The sequence below is a fragment of the Leucopleurus acutus genome (assembly GCF_964270905.1).
Source record: "Leucopleurus acutus genome assembly, chromosome: 11".
In the NCBI taxonomy this organism is placed as follows: Eukaryota; Metazoa; Chordata; class Mammalia; order Artiodactyla; family Delphinidae; genus Leucopleurus; species Leucopleurus acutus.
The window spans coordinates 3,643,489-3,662,863 of NC_139152.1; the positions used below are offsets into that span (position 1 = coordinate 3,643,489).

General features: G+C 56.5%; 1 protein-coding gene across 1 annotated transcript in view; it reads left to right on the forward strand.

Moving 5' to 3' along the window:
• SLC6A13 (solute carrier family 6 member 13) overlaps positions 1–19,004 on the forward strand; it is a gene marked incomplete at its 3' end in the record, with an annotated part of 33,300 nt that extends 14,296 nt beyond the window's left edge. The window contains exons 4-15 of the mRNA XM_082849826.1: positions 1,552–1,692; positions 5,167–5,251; positions 5,893–6,025; positions 6,861–6,995; positions 12,923–13,026; positions 13,863–13,987; positions 15,513–15,625; positions 15,856–15,993; positions 16,679–16,781; positions 17,261–17,361; positions 18,423–18,593; positions 18,897–19,004. Of these exons, the coding sequence (XP_082705952.1) occupies positions 1,552–1,692; positions 5,167–5,251; positions 5,893–6,025; positions 6,861–6,995; positions 12,923–13,026; positions 13,863–13,987; positions 15,513–15,625; positions 15,856–15,993; positions 16,679–16,781; positions 17,261–17,361; positions 18,423–18,593; positions 18,897–19,004 (1,457 nt within the window). The remainder of the gene's footprint in view (positions 1–1,551; positions 1,693–5,166; positions 5,252–5,892; positions 6,026–6,860; positions 6,996–12,922; positions 13,027–13,862; positions 13,988–15,512; positions 15,626–15,855; positions 15,994–16,678; positions 16,782–17,260; positions 17,362–18,422; positions 18,594–18,896) is intronic.
• Positions 19,005–19,375: the final 371 nt, after the last annotated feature.

The window sequence follows — 19,375 nt, forward strand, 5'->3', positions numbered from 1 at the left end:
TTTTTTTGGGCCACGCTGTGTGGCAAGTGGGATCTTAGTTCCCCGACCAGGGATTGAACCCTCCCCAGCACTGGGAGCGCAGAGTCTTAATCACTGGACAGCCAGGGAAGTCCCTCTGTTTTTTAGTTAGTGTTATTTTCCATTTTTTACACAACAATCATGTGATTGCATAAACTTCCGTCAAGGGGATATATCATAATTTGCTTAACAATTCTCTGTGCTGGGCTTTTTGCTTATTTTCAATCACTGATAAATGGATATTCTGCTATCATGTATCTTCGTAGAGGTAGCCTTTACCCCCCTTTTTTGGAGTTATTTCCTTGGGATAAATTCTCAGGATTAGGATCACTGGATCAAATGGACAACCAAGTTGATGTCCCTTGACCATGCTTATTAAGTTGTTCTATGGAAGTGTTATGCTGACGTACACATCACCAGACTTGAGTAAGCGTCTTTCCTCCGTATCTTTAACAGCTCTGAGTTATATCCCTGGTTCCCAAACTTGTCTGCACACTGGAATCACCCCAGGACCTTCCAAACATCCTGAGGCCTGTACCCCACCCCCAGAGATTGTTATTAAATTGGTCTGGGGTCTGGTCTGGGCTTTGGAATTTTTAAAATATTCCCAGGTAATTCTACTACTATGTGGACAAGTTTGGAAATCACTGAGTTATATCGTTTGTAAACATGTTCACTAGTGTTGCAGATGCAGAATGGTAGCTCATCATTTTTCATTTTGCACACCTACGATTATGAGGGAGGATGAGTGTGTTGTGAGGATGTTCATTGCCTGTGTGTGTGTGCTCCTCTGTGAACTGTCTCTTCCTGCTTTTAACGCGTGTTTTTTTTTTTTAGTTTTATTTTTTGGCTGCATTGGGTCTCCATTGCTGCGTGCGGGCTTTCTCTAGTTGCAGCGAGTGGGGACTACTCCTCGTTGCGGTGCACGGGCTTCTCATTGCAGTGGCTTCTCTTGTTGTGGAGCACGGGCTCTAGGCGCGTGGGCTTCAGTAGTTGTGGTTCGCAGGCTCAGTTGTGGTTCGCGGGCTCAGTTTTAGTTTGCGGGCTCTAGAGCGCAGGCTCAGTAGTTGTGGCGCATGGGCTTAGTTGCTCCACAGCATGTGGGATCTTCCCGGACCAGGGCTCACACCCGTGTCCCCTGCGTTGGCAGGCGGATTCTTAACCACTGTGCCACCAGGGAAGTCCCTTAACGCGTGTTTTTACATTTCAGAAATATATCAGACGAACGCCAGGGAACATTAGCTATTGGAATCTCGGAGTTAGCCTTGTACATTTGTAAGATAGCTTAGAATCAGTGAACTTGCAGCATACAGATGAGAGTGTACAGGCAGCGGGGCAGGGCAGCAGGAGACGGGAGGAAGCCCGGCCTGGCCTGGGGGTGCTGCACGACGGGAGGGGGCAGCGAGCCAGGAGCCCAGACCCCATACCCCGTGTCTCAGGACACTCACAGGGGAGCACAGACCCTCTCCTGAGCAGGGGTGGGCGGAGCCAGAAACCTGCCCCGTGTCCCCAGCCCCGTGTGCCTCCGCCCAGGTATCGGCTATGCCTCCCAGACCATTGTCATCCTTCTCAACATCTACTACATCATCGTCCTGGCCTGGGCCCTCTTCTACCTCTTCAGCAGCTTCACCATCGACCTGCCCTGGGGGAGCTGCCGCCACGACTGGAACACAGGTGAGGTCACCTCCACCTGCTCTGCTGCGGTGACCAGGAGAGGGATTGTCCCCATATCCTGGTCCCCAGGCCCCATCCTTCACCTGGGACATGCTAGAAATCTGCCAAGGAGGTGACAGAGGTCTTATGTCAAAGATAAGAGCGAGAGTCCACCAGCATCACAGGAAAAATATCACAGACTTTTTCGAAAAATTCATGTGTTGAATCAACGTTATTATGAAGATAGAACTGACTTCTTTTTGTGCAGTTTAGCCCTTTATGGATGTTGATTTGAAACGTGGTTAGTTTGATATATGGATATATTATTTTCTCATTTATTTATTCTTCATGTCTTCTTTCTGATACTATTTTAGGCCTTTCCAACTCCCAAGTCATGGGGATTTAACCAGGGATAAGCTGTTTTGTATGGCATCAATATAATTTACCATAGCAATTAATTTTCTCCCGTGATTTTCTTTTAAGACAAGAGCCTCTATGGCGATAGAGCTACTAAATCTAATGAATTGAAAGAAAATGTTAAATTAAAAATACAAATTAAAAATTTCTAGGGTAGTGCTTTCCAAAAGAACTGTCTGTGGTGATGAAATGTGCTTTGTACTCTCTGGCCACATGTGCTATCGAGTACTTGAAACATGGCTAGTGCGTGTGAGGACCTAAATTTTAAAGTTTTTATTTAAGTTAAGTTAATTTAATGTAAATAGCCACAGGTGGCTGGTCACTGCCCTGTTGGACCGCGCAGGTGGACACTGTCCTGCTCCCAATGTCCAGACACCTCTCGTGCCTGTCAGTGAGGCCCTACCTGTGCCGTGATGAACTTTTTCTTGTTCGGATAAGTTACTCAGTTCTGAGCTAGAGTATGAATCTTTTACTCACTTGCCAGGGAAGTGGTTTTGCACGTTTATCCTGGTGTTCAAGGCCCCCTCGCCCTCATATTTGATGCTGTCTCTCCAGGCTTTCATTCCCTTGTCACCACTTTGTCCCACTACTTGTCAAGTGAAAAGTCAAATCTTGGAGGTACCGCCCCTGACACCCCGAGATCTGCTAGGTTCTTCTCAAGTGTGTCTGCTAGTGCCTACACTGGCCCCGGCCCTTGACTGTGGCACTCACTCCGCTTTTCCTCTGTTTGTTGCAAGATCTTGAGGGCAAAAATGGTGTCTTCATCTCTACACCTTTTGCACTTAGCATCATGAGCTCTCAAAAAATATTCATGGAATGAATCAAGTTTTTAAAATCTGTTTTATTCTAATATTTTCTTTATCATGTGTTTTTTCTTCCTTCCCCCTTCTTTCCTTCCTCCCTTCCTTCCTTCTTCCCTCCCTCCCTCGTCTCTCTCTCTCTCTCTCTCTCTCTCTCTCTGCACTAAAATCCGCCCTGCCAGCTTCTCAGATGGGGATTTTATCCAGGTCTCAGTGCAGTTCCTCTTGTAGAAAGTTTCTGCCTTTCTGGTGCCCAGGGGCTTGGCCTCAGGCCATCATCAGGCCTGTGTGCTTCTGGCTGACTTGGCAGGGGGAGCATCTCTGAGGCAAACTCAATACCCAGGGCTTTGGCTCCATGACATTTTGGGCATTTCTCCTGGTGAGTCTGGAGTCCTCGGAGCCTAGCGTCTTGAGTAGTACAGGACATCCCATCCTGTCCAGAAGGAACAGCCCTTCTGGGTGTGCTGAGGCTTCAAGGAAAGTGACTCGGTTTGGAGGAGAGAGGGCTCTGCTAATATCCCGTGGTTCGGCAGGTGTGTGTGGAGCCCCGGCTCTACCCCAGGCTCTGTTCCAAGTACCGGGGACATGCAAGGTGCAGAAACAGAGCTCCTACCCTCGTGGCTTTCATTCTAGCGGCAGAAGACAGACCAGAAACAAAATCAGTGCATCCCATGTGTCATGCTAGAGGCACTGCTGTGCAGAAAACTAAACGGGGAGGAGAAACTGGGAATCTTAGGGGTGGGGTGTGATTTTAAATAGGGTCATCGGGGAAGGCATCTCTAAGAAGGTGACGCTGGGTCATGCTCTGAAGGAGGAGGGCGTGTGGAGGCAGACACTAGATAGGAGAAGCAGCAGTGCAGAAGTGGGGTGGCATCCAGGGGGCAGCAGGGCAGGTGTGGCCGGAGCAGGTGAGTGGGGGCGGGGCAGTAGGAGAGGGGTGGATGGAATGGGGCCTTGGAGGCGATGATGAGGTTTGGGCTTCTTTCTCTGAGTGTGATGGGAAACCCTTTGGAGGTTTCTGAACTGGGACATGACAGAGCCATGACATGACTGAAGTTTGAGCAAAGCCTCTCTGGCTGCTCTCTGGAGATTTGACTCTGGAGGCAAGAGCAGAAACGGCCCATCAGGGAGCCGGGAGCCGTGGTGACCTGCACCAGACTGGTGCTCATACCTGTAATGGGAAGAGTCAGATCCCAGATTTTCTGAAGGTGGAACATACACAATTTGCTGAGCTGGATCCCAGCCTTCACGTCATCACAGACAAGCGATGCCGGGCCATTTCTAAGAAGATCAGCTTTCGTGTGTGCACAGTGGGGAAACGCTCTCTGTCTTTATTGATATTTCCCAGGATTACTGTCCTAATAAAATGTAAAGAAGAGTGTGAACACTTTGTGAAAAGTCCATAGTCGTAGACGGGTAATTAAAAGCCACTCTTTATGGAGTGCCGGGCAGTCTCCGCTTATCAGTCCTACACTGGGATCTTCTCATGTACATTTATTCATTTAAATTTATTTATTTATTTTTGGCTACGTTGGGTTGTCATTTCAGTGCTCGGGCTTCTCATTGCGGTGGCTTCTCTTGTTGCAGAGCACAGGCTCTAGGTGCATGGGCTCAGTAGTTGTGGCTCGCGGGCTCCAGAGCACAGGCTCATTAGTTGTGGCGCACGGGCTTCGTTGCTCCACGGCATGTGGGATCTTCCCGGACCGGGGATCGCACCCACGTCCCCTGCATTGGCAGGCGGATTCCCAATCACTGCGCCACCAGGGAAGGCCCCTCGTGGACATTTAGAGACCACGGAAGTGAGTTAGAAAGCCACACAGCGAATAACCGGAGGGGGGCAGGGATTCAAGCCAGAGTCTTCTGATCTGTACCTGTGCTCTTAGCCCTCAGCTGCATCACTTCCCCAGAAGGCATCCTTATTGTTCCTCAAAGGCCACTCTCTACAGGACAGTGGCCCAGAAATGTTCGTATGTTTGAAGCTGATGGCGTGCAAAGCATCTTTCCTGAGGCCGCCTGATGGTGCTTTAATGAGAATGTGCTACACCCACCCACCCCCGCCCCGGCTCCACCCCGGAGAAGTGGGAGAGGGTGCGGTGGCTTTGTTGAGGTCATTATGTGTTTCGTTTTGTGTTTTATTATGAGGCTGTTTTGTTTAGGCACCTTCAGCCCAGATACCGTGCTTCCCAGTCTCCTGAAATTTCGCCCCACTTTCTGCTCATGTTACATACTGGCCAGTGATGTTTCTCTCGCTCCCCGCCCCACCCTGGACCCCCGGCAGAACACTGCGTGGAGTTCCAGAGGGCCAGCAGCTCCGTGAACGTGAGCTCTGAGAACGCCACCTCTCCCGTCATCGAGTTCTGGGAGTAAGTGAGGCCCCTGCGCCATCGCAGTGTGGGCGGCGTGTCCCATAGACGGGCGCGGGGCTGGGGACCCCACGGGCTGCAGGGGACGAGTTTCTGCCTCCTCCTTTGGTGGCGCCGTCACCCGAGTGGCGTTTTCCCACCGTGCCTGTATTTGTGGTTAGGGCAGGACTCTTCCCGAGGCTCTCCTCGCGCTGGGCCTGCGTCGCTCCCCGCCCCCACCCCCAACCCACCCCCACCCCCACCCCGCCCCGCCCCCACCCCCACCCCCACCCCGCCCGCCTTGTGGGTCCGCCCTCCCCTGCGGCTGCATGTGTGTTGCTTCTATTGCCCCTGCCCGAAATATTGGCGTTCACCGAAGACATGGTTCCTCATATCAAAGCATCCTAACCCTCCGGTTGAGAAAATACGTGTTCGCACCCCCTTCTCTGGGTTAAACTGGTCCTCAGCCTGCCAGAGCAAACCCGCCTGGGAACAGTTTGTCTTTGCCTCCTCTCTGTCTGCTCCCATCTCTGGGCTAAGCAGAGCCTCATGGATCAGGGTGAAGGAGCCGACAAGCCTTCGGACCAGAGCCGGAGGCCCGGCTCCGCTGCCCAAGCTGAGGCCGGCGGCACAGGTGCAGTCGCTCACCCTTCTCTCCCCAGGAGGCGAGTCCTGAAGATCTCGGACGGCATCCAGCACCTGGGGGCCCTGCGCTGGGAGCTGGCCCTGTGCCTCCTGCTTGCCTGGGTCATCTGCTACTTCTGCATCTGGAAGGGCGTCAAGTCCACGGGCAAGGTCTGTGTTCGAGGGCCCCAGGCCCTTCCCTGGGCCACCCTGCTCCCCCGGGGGGCTCAGCCACCCAGGGGTTCCCCAAGTTGTACCTAGTCGGGGATGGGAGGGAATGACCCCACGAAGAGTTCACATGTCTCTCTTCCTTGATTCTGTGCCTTTCCTGGATTCAGTGGTATGTCCTTCTGGTATTTGGGGAACTGGAATAGGGGAGAGAGAGAGAGGACAGAGAGAGAGAGGCAGGAGGGACACGTGGGGATGAATCTGATCTTGGAATGCACCATGCGTGTGGGCACACCGCACACTGAACACGGTTCACGGCTCCCCGTTTCATACAGCTGTTCTTTGGGAAAGCAATTCCGTCATGACTATTAATCTCAACATGACTGTCAGCCACCCCGAGACCCTGGGGAGACTCGTTGCCCTGGAGTGCATGAGGGCATCCCGAGTTCTCCTGGACTCCCGCCCTGGCGGCCTCTGACCAGGCTTCCCTCCTAAGCTGGCTGCCCGGTTGTGCTAAGCTTGTGAGCTCTGTGGGGACAGGGGTCATGTGTGACAGAGCTTCTTGTCCCTGACGACCCTTGCCACTGTTCTAAGCTTCTTGTTGGGAGCGTGCCTAAGTTCGCTCAGTCACTCAGCAGATATTTGCTGGGTGTGTGTCAGGGAGACAGAGGGAGGGGGGAGGGCTGAAGGCTGAGGGCTGAGCAGCTGCGGGGGGAGCGGGAGGGCGCAGAAGGGGTGACCTCTGCCGTGGGCTTGGCGGCTCCTCCCCCTGCCCCCTCCCCGTCCCCCCGCTGCTGGCTGCCCCAGTTCCTTACCTTCTCCTCTGCCCCTTGGCCAGGTGGTGTACTTCACAGCCACCTTCCCTTACCTCATGCTGGTGGTCCTGTTGATTCGAGGGGTGACGCTGCCTGGGGCCGCCCAAGGAATTCAGTTTTACCTGTACCCAAACCTCACGCGTCTGTGGGACCCCCAGGTAAGACGCACAGACGGGGCCGTCCCTGTGCTCAGCTGGGCATCTCTGCTCCTGGACAACCCCAGGCATCCACGCTGAGGGGGGTGTCTCCACGCATCTCCCCCTCCTGGGTTCACAGCTGCCAGGGAACCCAGGGGCCCTGAGGCCCTCGTGGTGTTTTGTAGTGTTTCTGGGGGGCTGTAAATGTGTCCTAACAGCCTTTCCCCCAGGCTCTCCCCTTCCACTACCTCCCATCCCCTCTGGGTGTCTCCTTTCATTTCGAGCAGCCTCTCTCTCTCCTGACCCTCCACCGGCCCCTCTGGCCCGCCCTCTGCCCACAAGGCCCGCTCCTGGCCACGGCCCCCAGCGCCTCCCAGGGCCAGCTGGCTGGTGGTGCTGAGTTTCCTGTGTGCTGTCCAGAGGCCCCCGGCCCTTCCTTCAGGGTCCACCCTCCGGGAGGGGGCTGTCTGCTGACGAGGGTCTGGACGGCAGGGCCTGCACTGAGAAGCCTCTGCCGGGGTCTCGTCTTCCCTTTGGCAGCCGTTCTGAAGGCCAGCAAAGCCAGGAGGGGGCCGGGGGTGGAGAGGCCGCGGGTGAGCACAGCCCAGAGCCCCGCCCGGCCCGGCTGTGGCCTGAGCCCGCTTCCCTGACAGAGGTCACCTCCCGGGGCCTCCTCCTGGGCTGGAAGGGCTGTGCCCCTGAAAGGGACGCCCAGCTCAGAGCAAACCAGAAATTGAACGGCTTTTCGTACGTTTCTATAGTAAGGCAGCGGCACTGTCACTGCTGAGAGGTGAGAGGGGGCAACAGAGGAGGGAACAGCCCCCCAGCTCCCTCCGAGGCGGGGACCGTTCCCACGAAGGCAGTGGCTCCCCTTGTGCGGAATTTGGGGTGGCTCTTCTCAAGCCTCCCAGCACCCCCGGATGAATTACGAGCTCTTCCATCCTGAGTCCTGCGGCTGCCAGGGCTCCCAGAAGCAGCAGACCGCTCGAGCCCGGAAGCCTCCCCAGCCTCGGCCCGGGCTCTTTCCCCACGACATCCGGTGGGATGGGAGCTCACCCTCCCGTCCCCGTTTCTGAGACAGATAGAGACACAGGGGCAGCCACCTCGTCTCCCCGTGGACCCAAGGGCTGCAGTCGGGCCTCGGAGCCAAACTGTAGGACCGCAGCTGCTGAAGCTAGAAAACCCCCAACGTCATCTCTGCAAACTTCTCGCTGCACAGATGAGCAGACAGGGCCCAAGGTCACGTGGAAGGAACGGCAGGCCGGGACCCAAAGTGCCGTGGTGGAAGGCAGGCAGCAAGCAGGAGGTTGCGGGGCAGCAGAGCTGGGCGAGGCCTCGGAGGCCGGGGGTGGGTTCAGCTTGGATCCCTCACGCAGGAGGGAGCCGCTGCGGTTCTGGGGCAGCGGTGTGAACCGGTGGCTGAGCCGCAAGCCGTCTTCTCCTGGAGATCAGGCTGGGAGACAGGCAGGTAGAATGAAAGAAGGAAGGGAGAGAGGGTCCAGCGTCTCTGGAACTGACCTATGGCTTCTGTGATCGACGCTCTGTTTGTCCTGACCAGCTTTTTAGCTAACAACTGCTGAGCGCCCGCTATGGCCCTGGCATCGTTAAGAGGGTCACATGCATTATTTCAGCTAATCCTCACCGCTGACCAATGAGGTATCCCCATCTTATAGACAGGAAATTAAGGCCTAGAGAGCTTAAAGAACTTTCCATCCGCACACCTGCACCTGGAATCCAGGTCTGCATGGTGACAAGTCCCACAGGTTTTACGGTCTCTAGAAGGCAACGTCCTGTCTGCTCGTCTTTGTTTCTCTCGCAGCTCATTCATTCAGCAAAGATTTATTGAGCGTCCATTTTGTGCCAGGTATGTTCTAGGTGTAACGTTTGCTACGTAATAGCTGCAGGCAAATATGAAGAAGGTGGACCAGAGCGCCTTCAACTCTGAGAGTTAAAAGGCCGTAATTCTGTGTCTGGGTTACTGCAGGGAATAAGACCTCTTTCAGGCTTCTCTCCAGGACACCATCCTTCCAACCTGGGCAGCTACAGGCTGTGCAGGCAGCGATGTCGTCAGAATCCTCTGAGCCCAGGGAGGGAGACGTTCCAAGAGCCAGGCTTGGTCCTGAGCTTCCGAGCAGACTTACTAACGGCTGGTCCTGGCCTCCTGCTGAAGCCCACCTTTCAGTCAGTGAGCAGAGCAGCCTCTGCAGGGCGGGATGCCCCCCACCAGAGCCCTAATGGGAAGTAGCTGGCGCTCCCCAGGAAGTGTGCCAATGCCAACCTGCATTTGCCTGGCACTTGAGAAAGCTGTAAACTTCCTGCAGCACAAAGACCAGAGCGCCTCTCTCGGCCAAGCTCTCGGTCTGGAGTGGAAGCCAGGCGGAGACACTGCTGAGTTTATCTCGTTGGCCAGGCTGCTGTGCGGTGGGGGATTGCTGCCTCTCCCGGCGCCCCCAGCGCCGTCTCCTTCCCACTGGGGAGCGGCCCCGGGAGACTCCGCTGGTGCAGCGTGTGCTGGGTCCTGGCGCTTTTTCTTTCCCTCACCCTGACCCTTTGTTCCACTGCACTTTGGTAGATCGATAAGGACAGGGGCTGGGGACGAGGTGTCCGGAGAGTCCTTGTTGAACACCTGAAACCTCTACCTTAAGCTCTCTAAGGAAGGGTTTATTTAGGGAAGGAGGTTGGAGCCATTGATTAGAACGAGTCTTTTCATTTTGATGTCGTGCATTGAAACCTATGGGACCTTATTATTACTGGAAGGTGAGTTGCTTCTTTAAAATAACAGCAATGACAAATAGGCCAATAGCTGACACGTGTATTATGTGCTTACTGTCTGCCAGGCCCTTCCCTAAGAGCACAAGACAGTTTAGTCCTCACACTAATCCCACGAGTTAGGTGTAGCCTCATTTTACAGATGAAGAAGTTGGAGCTTAGAAAAGTTAAGAAATTTGCCCCAAACTATGAAACAAGCATGGAGGGGGAGCTTGGGTTTCATCCCAAGTCGTCTTTTGGGGGTCTTCTGCCTTAATCACCATGATATACATTTCCCAAAGAATATGAATGATTAGTTTTAAGAGTTGATTTTTATTATTCTAGAATTAATTCTGAAGTGGGGTAGGGAACTAATATTTCTTTATGTGTTAGGCATTTTACATACATTATTTTTATTTGTTATTTTACCCATTCTATTTCTTAATATAACCATTTGTTATTTTACTTGTTATTATACCCATTTTCCTGATGAGAAAAGTGAGGTTCAGAGAGGTTAAGTGATTTGCCTAAGATCACACAGCTAGTTATTAACAGAGTTAGGAACTGAACTCAGTTCAGTTTGACTCCAAAACCCAGGCTTACATACGATTGCCTTCCTGAAAATAGAAAATGTAATAGTCCTTGGGGTTGGACTCAGGTTGAAAACATCTTTCCTGGACCTTCTAGAAATTCTCTCTTCCTCTGTCGGCCCTCCAAGACCTCTCTTTAGCCCACACTCCCTGAAGCGCTTTTCGCTTGTATTGTCGGGCAGTCTTCTGCGCCAGCCAACCACACCCTGGAGCTTTGCTCCCGAAACCAGGGCTCGCGGACAGGGCACGTGGCAGGTCGCCTGTGGGGGGTAGAGAATGGCTTGCCCTGCTGTCCTCCGGCCCTTCCCGCGGCCCCGCTGCTCTCCCGCCCCAGCAGGCTGGCCAGGAGCAGCTGCGAGGAGCCGGCTCGCCAGCCTCCAGCCAGTCTGAGCCCCGCACTCTGAGCTCTCAGGCCTCCTGCTGCCTTTTCTTCCGTTCTCCTCAACCTCTCCTCCCAACTCGGTCTTAGTCTCTCCCCCTCCGGGCGAGGTGACCTGCCAAATCACAGCTTTTCTTGTTTCTTCTTCCCAAGCCCAAGTCTGCAACACTTCCTAACCGTGGGATCTGCACGTGCGCAGCCACGGAACATCTCCGAGGAAACAGAGTTTCCTGCGTGGACGGCGGGTCAGGCTGTAGCCTGGGCCCCGCCAGGCACGGGGGGTAGGCCTCGGTGGCCCGAGGCTGGGCAGGTCCGGGGCTGCGTCCTGGATAACCGGCCTGGAGACACCTCCCCGGCCCTCCATCCCAGCCTGGTGGGATCCTTCCTGCACAACCTTAGAACCTCTTGCCACAGCAACCCGCACTTGGGGCTGTGATAATGAACAAAAAGGAACAGTGACCTTCAGACCAGAGGCCACTGGGTCTTCCTGGGAGGACTCTCCTCGCAGAGTCTGGGGCAGGTTTAGAAGAGGAAAGGATTTGAGACGTTGCAAAGGAACAACCAGGCTCCCCGAGGCACGTCCTCGGTCTGGGGTGTCCTCGGAGTTTTGTGGCCTGTCCTCGGCTTCTCTCCTTTCATTCCTGCCCTTTCTTTCTCCAGCTTCCGAGACCCCCTCTTCTTTCCCCATGATCATTTTTCCTGAGGTTTAAAGAAGCTCCCCTTGGTGTTTTCGACCTTGCCTATTTCCTTGCTGGCCCTGGCTCCTCCCTTGGGGTCTTCTTCTGTGCTTCCTGCCCCGGACACCCTGTCCCTGGTGGCAGCTCCCGCCTCCCTTATAGCCTGGGGATGGGGGTCCCCGTGGGCAGGAGGGGCAGAAGGTTAGAGACAGTCTCCCCGTGTCCTCACCCTCTTTCCCGCTCTGTCCCCATCCCTGCAGAAGTGGAGGGAGAGCAGGAGGAAAGAGTGCCCGGGTGGATGCCAGTTCTCAGGGGCTGGAAGGCAGGGATCCCCACATCTGACTGGTCATGAGGGTCGCCCAGGAAGCTTTGAAACAATACAGGTTTCCAGGTTCTCCTCTAGGCCTAGTTCAGGGTCTCACCCGGGGATGCTGGCTGAGGAGTCTGCGTTCTGATGCTGTCAGCTGGCACGGGTTCCCTCAGACGCACCGCAATGCCGAGGAGAGTGGGCATTTGGGGGGTGAGTGGTGAGAGAGGAGGGACGTTAGGGGTGGTCACGACGGTTAGGGATGTGGGGAGGGAACAGGTAGGGGCCGAGGAGCTGTACACAGAAGCAGCTGAGGCTTTGGTGCCCGTGGGCCCTGCAAGCCCGATTTTAGTGGAAGAACGGGGGCCTGTTTGGGGGCTAACGAGGAGGGCGGACATGAGACAAGAAACGCGGACCCAAAAGTGTTAGGACACCAGCCTGGCGATGTCCGCGGCCACGGTTTGGTGCTCAGGTCCCCTGAAGGCAGGAGGTGCCCGGGGAGGGTCTGTGGCCGCAGGACCCCACCTCCTGTGGGTCTGCAGCACCGCAGGTCCCGTTCTCCTTGATCTCCTTTCCCTTTGGGATGTTATTCTAGCTGTTAAATCTAAATCATAACATGCACAGGCTGGGCCAGCCAGCTGAGATAATAACAAGCACAGCCATACCCTATGTTTAGCTGGAGAGCTCTCTTCCCCCCAGGGAGTGCAAAGCTCTTCACAGATGACTTCTGTTCATCCTCTCGACGCCTCGTGACCTGGGGCTCGCTCTTCCTGTTTTGCAGAGGATGTTGAGGCGCAAGGGGCAAAGCTACGTGCCCGCGAAGGCGCTGACGCAAAGGACCCGCATCCCCGCAAAGCCCGTCGCTGGGATCCTTCCAATCTCGGCACACTGCCGGGGGACCTGGGGTGGGGGACGTGGAGGTAGAGCCCTGGGCTTTGCTTCCATTACAGAAAAGACGGGCCAGGCCTCACTCGCTTCTAGAGCACCAGCTCGTCGGCCTCCATCGTGGGTCCTGTAGCCTTTCTCCAATGCCTGATGCCCGTGCCATCCTGGGGGTGCGAGAAACTCCGTCTAGGGGCCCGGGAAGTCGAGCGCATCAGAATAGCATGGCCGCGGGGCTGCCTGCGCGGGCTGAGGGCAGGGGCCTGCCATCCTGTGCCTGGCTTGGCTGTAGGCCTGTGTGGTCCGTGGAGCCCAGACAGCCCGGCTCCCCTGAGGCACAGCTTTCTCGTCTTTTCCCTGCATAGGTGTGGATGGACGCAGGCACCCAGATCTTCTTCTCCTTCGCCATCTGCCTAGGGTGCCTGACGGCCCTGGGCAGCTACAACAAGTACCACAACAACTGCTACAGGTGAGCCGGGGGCTTTCCACGCCCCTGGAGGGATAGGCTGAGCGCCTGTCCCTCCAGGTGTGCTAGAGCAGGGGAGATTTGAGGGTGCACCAGCTCGTGGATTTCCCTACGCCCCACCTGCCTTCACGCCATTTTCCAACCCCCAGGGCTGCCAGGTGGTGAGAGGAGCCAGTGGCAGCACGGGCGAGGGATTGCTTCCCCCAGGACGGGACGGTGGTGGGTGGCCGGGAACCCCCAGCAGGGCCCAGCCTGGGGCTAATGTAGAGGGCAGTGGGCACAGGTGTGCAAGCAGCCCAGCTCGGGAGTGACGTCATACAGGGCCTGGTCCTGTGTGCTCTGTACCTGCGCCCCAGCAAACACTGAATCCCCTCCCTGTGGTTCCCTCGGGCCCACCTGGCTCACGTCAGAGAATTTAAGCCAATTTTAGTATTAGCTAAACAAAATCACATCATGCATTTCAAAATTGAATTTAGGTGAGTACAGAGCACCTGTTGCTTGGGTTCTCCGTGCCCCTCTGCTCTCCATTAACGTACCGGCATGCGTGGGGTCACAGGGGTAGTGTCCCAGGAGGCGCAGTGGCAGCGTGATGGGAAAGGGGAGCTGTGTGGCCATGGGTAATGTTTAGATTCTGTTACTTCCTTAGGGTCTCATTCTTGCAGGATGACCGTGGGTTTAGTCCAAGTCTGAGCCCATGGAGTTGGGGGGACAGAACCAGCCCCTTGGGTTCCCTCTGCCCCTGCCAGGCCGGCGGCGTCACCTGGGGTTCCTGCGTCCCGGCCTGAGGCGCTGGCTGCCCCTCTGACCCTCCTGTCCCCACCTCCCCGCCCCGCCTGCAGGGACTGCATCGCCCTCTGCTTCCTCAACAGCGGCACCAGCTTCGTGGCCGGGTTTGCCATCTTCTCCATCCTGGGCTTCATGTCCCAGGAGCAGGGGGTGCCCATCTCTGAGGTGGCCGAGTCAGGTGGGTGGTGTTTTGAGGGGTGCGGGGGGACTAAGACAGGGGACTCTGTGAGCTTTGTTTGAACCTTCACTAGTCCGCCTGGATCTGCAGGCATTCCTATTGTCACGTACACAGTGGCTGCGTCCCGGGGAGACCTGGGATGGACTTAAACAGCAATTCCAGCTTCAAAAGGCGAACGGGTGTGCAGAGAACACTGTCCCCTGCACCCTGGCCTCCAGCTCCTCACCCTGGAAGCAACCAGTGTTACCAGGTTCATGGTTTTACTTCCAGAAATAGTTTAGGCTTTTATGAGAAAAAGAATACACACACATCTGTACGTACACGTTCAAACACGCGTCCGTATTACTGTTTCTGTCTCTTACACCTCGTAACAACCAAGTGATAACGTGCTGTATACATTGTCATGCATCCTGCCGTGTCTCGTTCCCCTTAACGTGTGTCTCAGAGGTAAGTTAACTCCCGGCACGTGGAGTCTCCTCCTCTAAGTGCCTGCCTTCCCACCATGCGGTGCTGCTCTTGCTTTTAAATAAAATCACAGACGGATCCCCCATCTGGGTAAGCGGCCGGTGTTTGCCTTGCTCGCCCCCCACGCCTGTGGACCACCCACTTGCACCTGTAACAAGATGATTTTGATCGTGGGGTTCACAAGCTCCCCCCGTCACACCGGGTGCCGAGCAAGGGGAAGCTGACATCGCTGGTTCTTGTTAAGAACGATCGTGTTTCTCTTTGACGAAGCACAGCTCTGTGCCAGGCTCGGTGCCGTGTGGTCGCTGGTACGTGGGCGGGTCCCAGCAGCCGGGAGACGGGCGGAGGAGCTGACCACTGTCCCGGGTCCCTCGGTCATACCCTTCCTTTCAAACGAAGCTTCCTATCGAGGACCCGGCGCTGGCACGTGACCTGTTCCTGCCGTTTGAGCCAGCTGAGGGCAGCAGTGTGTTTGAGAGGATGTGTGTCGTGGGTATTCTGAAACTCACGCCAGCTCACGTGCTGTAGGGTGACAGAAAAGGCTCGGGGAGCAGCGGTGGCCAGCGGTGGCCCCAGACCCAGTCTAGTCTTGGAGGTATTTTCTTTGGGACTTTACGGAAACCACACAGCGCTTGCCTTAGGGGGCAGGACGGCTCCAGGTCCGCCGCTCCCTCCTTTTACACTGGGGCAGCTTCACAATCCGCGGCCTGCCTGGCCCCCAAGCTCTTTGTAAGTTTGAAAGCTCTGCTTTGGGGGCAATAGGTCTGGAGAGTGAGCCCTCAGGATGTGAGGTAGAACTTACAGAAATGCAGGTGACGGACCCCCGTCCTCTTCTCTTTGCAATATCCCGTAGCATGCTCACAGCCTTCAGGTTCTGTTGCTGCCAGTGAGGAAACGGTGGGCGATGCGCTGGAGACTGGGGACCGGGTCAGGGTTGGGTGGCTTCTCCTGGGTGGGGACGGTGCAGGGGGTAGCTCTGGGGCTTCCGCTGTCCCGTGTCCCACACTGGGAAGCCCACCTTGGGGTGGCACTGGGCCGTGTCCCTCTCTCCCCGCCGCAGGCCCTGGTCTGGCCTTCATCGCCTACCCCCGGGCTGTGGTGATGCTGCCTTTCTCGCCCCTCTGGGCCTGCTGCTTCTTCTTCATGGTCGTCCTCCTGGGACTGGATAGCCAGGTATCGAGAGGTGGCCGCTCAGAGCCCGAGGGACGGTGGTGTGTGTGGGCCGGGGGCTGGGCGAGTGTCAGGCGCGGATGCCCTGCCTGGGAACAAAGGGAGCTTGGAGGGGGGGTCCGCTCCGGGGCTGGCAGGAGGCTGGCAGGGCTGCCCCGGGAGCGAGGCGCCAGCTGGTTGACGGAGCCTCTCGTGAGGGCTCTTGTCCTCCAGTTCTTCGCCCTCTCGTCCAGTTCGTGTGCGTGGAAAGCCTGGTGACGGCGCTGGTGGACATGTACCCCGGTGTATTCCGCAAGAAGAACCGGAGGGAGGTCCTCATCCTGGGGGTGTCTGTCACCTCCTTCCTCGTCGGGCTCGTCATGCTCACAGAGGTGAGGGGCTGGGCGGCTCGCAGGTGGGGCCCGGCGAGGGGGAGAGCCCAGGTGGGTGACTGCCACCTGGCGGGGGGGGCAGGCTGCTGTAGTTACAGGTCACCGCCTTCTGGGCTTCGGGGCCCGGGGGCTCTGGCCCTTTCCCACCCCAGGAGGCACTGACCACCTGGCTCTGGGCGTGGCGGAGGGGTGCTTTGTCTCCACGGAAGCTGAGAGGTATAGACATGTTGGGCTGGGAAAAATCGCCTCTCCAGCAAGATCCCATGAGTTCCCAGGCAGCTGACCCACGTTCCAGGGACAGACTTCAAAGGCAGAAAGGGAGCCCTGGGGTGGGTGACATTCTGAGTGATGTCTCAGGGGAGGAGGGGGATGGAGCTCGTCAGCCTGATGACACCCGTGGCGGCCCCTATCCTGACCCTCTGTCCAAAATGCACGCTGTCCTGGACTTTTGGGCCCACCCCTGCGTGTTCTCAGGGATGAGCTAACAAGGGCTCTCTCATGCATCTTCCTTCCAAAAACAATAATCAAACATTATTATTGTCCCATGTCTGCCAAGTGCTTTACAGCTTACAAACTACACTGTCCCTTAGTCTCTGTCTCCTGTGACCCTCCCCACCTCTGCTCCGTGCCCCGAGGGTGCCTGTTTCCTCTGGCTAAAGTTCTGTCTCTCTCTCCTCCCGGGCAGGGCGGTATGTACGTGTTTCAGCTCTTTGACTACTACGCAGCCAGTGGCACGTGCCTCCTGTTCGTGGCCATCTTTGAGTCCCTCTGTGTGGCGTGGGCCTACGGTGAGTGACTCTTCCCGTGGTCCTGCCCAGGGCCCTCGGACAAAAGAGAGACCTCACTGCTCACACCCACCTTCTCCTCAGACTTCTCTCCCTCCCAACCTCAAACATCTCAAGAATCCTACCTACATTGCTACCATTGGAAAAGCCCTCCAGAGGCGGCCTTGTCCACCCTCCTGGTGCTGGCTGCTCCCGGGCCACCCAGGTGGGCCCGTGTCCCATCCTACCCAGAGCTTTTCAGCCTTTAACAACCTTGATCACCAGAAAGTTCCTGCCTTTGCCTAAGCCAGGTTCTTCCCACTGCTGTTTATGCCTACGAACTCCATCCAGGGAAGGCTCTGCTCCGAGCAGGGACTGGAGAAGACAGCCACGATGTCTTTTACAGACTGTCCTTGCCCTTCCTGGTTGGTGTGGTCCCCATCCTGATGCTTTGGATGCTAAAGGGTGTCCTTTCTCCCCCTTCCTTCTCTTCTTCGTGGCAGGTGCCGGGCGCTTCTATGACAACATTGAAGACATGATTGGGTACAGGCCGTGGCCCCTTATCAAATACTGTTGGCTCTTCCTCACACCGGCTGTGTGCACAGTAAGATAACCTCCGGGGGGGCTTCCCTGGTGGCGCACTGGTTGAGAGTCCGCCTGCCGATGCAGGGGACGCGGGTTCGTGCCCCGGTCCGGGAAGATCCCGCGTGCCGCAGAGCGGCTGGGCCTGTGAGCCGTGGCTGCTGAGCCTGCGCATCCGGAGCCTGTGCTCCGCAGCGGGAGAGGCCACAACAGTGAGAGGCCCGTGTACCGCAAAAAAAAAAAAAAAGAAAAAAAAACAAAAAAAACGATGACCTCCGGGAGGAAAGCCAGATGAAGGGAGAGAGATGGTAGAGCAGAAGGGTAGACGGGCCATAGCCCTAGAAGGTACTTATCTGTGGGCATTGAAAATCATTTAAAAGTTTCATTCATCCTCCTGTTGGGTTCTAGAAAATGCCAGCAGGATAGATTCTTCCTTTCCGTTTCACAGAAGGATAAACTGAGGGCCAGAGCTGTCAGACTCAACCCCACGGTGTGAGTCTAATGTGGCAGGTGCATCGGGCTACTGAGAACAATACCGATAAGCACCGAGATAACAGCAGCAGTTCCAGAGCACTTACTTCCTGCCGGGTACCAAATGCTTTATGCGTTTAACCCAGTCAATCCTCACAAGAACCCCACCAAGTAAGAATTACCATTATATTCACTTTTCAGGTGAAACGGAAGCCCCAGAGGTTAAGCAGTTCGCCCAAGCCGGAAGGTGGCCGAGAGCTGGGGCTCAAGCCCAGGCAGCTTGGCTCCGGAGTCTGGGCCTGAGCCACTAAGCGCTGCTGCTCTGGCTTTACCTGTGTCAGCAGCACCCACTGTGTGCCAAGTATGATGAGGCCGGGGCGACCCAGGCATGACCCCTGCCCTCCAGGTGCTCACGGCCAGGCACAGAGCCATGTCCCAGTTGAGGATGCCCAGGGGCACGGGGACCCTGGAGGGACAGGGTGGGTGCCCCGGAAGTACCTCCTGGGGGTGTGGATTTTGAGCAGATGTGGATGGAGTTCGGAGGCAGATTGGCCCAGCTGGTCGGGGGAACCCATGCTCCCCCAGCCGCGTCTCTTCTCCTCTCGCCCTCAGGCCACCTTCCTGTCCTCCCTGATCAAGTACACCCCACTGACCTACAACAAGAAGTACCTGTACCCCTGGTGGGGCGATGCCCTGGGTTGGCTCCTGGCTCTCTCCTCCATGATCTGCATTCCCGCCTGGAGCTGCTACAAACTCAGCACCCTCAAGGGCTCTTTCAGAGAGGTAGGGAGCTGGTGGGGAGGAAAGCAGTCAGAGGATGAGCTGGGGTCCCCTTGCTGGCAGGTGGCTGCCTGCCTGGGTAGAAGCTGGCACACAGGAGGGCCAGGGACCCTGGTGTGGGGTCAGAGGGACAGAGGGAGTGCTGAGCAGTCCCAGGAAGAGACAGGATGCCTGCAAGACACCGCTGTGGTTAGGGTGTTGGCACCTGGAGAGCAGGTTTGGCACCTCTGGGGAGGCAGCGAAGAGGGGCGCTGGCAGACTTGCCTCCTCTCCGGCTCATGACGGACCCCTCCACTCTGCTTGCAGAGAGTTCGCCAGCTCATGTGCCCAGCTGAGGACCTGCCCCAGTGGGCCCGAGTGGAACCCTCTGCCCCGGCCACGCCCAGGACGTCGGAACTGGAGTCTCACTGCTAGGGGGCAGGCCCTGGGACAAGGGGCCAGTGAGCCTGGCTGTGGGGACAGTTGCAGAAGGAAGGCACAGAAACAGCCCTGCTGTGCTTCTCTGCCCCGCACCACCCGGGGTAGACAAGATAAGAGGGGACATGCTGGAATCCACCTCTGAGCTGGGCATCTCCCACCCCAACTTCCCTGCTCCAGGGGTGGCTGGACAGGTGTGAAAGGCCAGGATCAAGAGCGTTCCCTTTGAGAGGGGCCTTGGGAGGTGGGGTGAGGCTGCAGGCGGGGGCGGGGCGGGAGAGCTCTGTTTGGCGCCCTTCATTCCATTAAATCCACGTTCTTCCCACCAGCTGCTAGCAGTTCCGCTTTGTTTCTGCCCCGCCCCACCC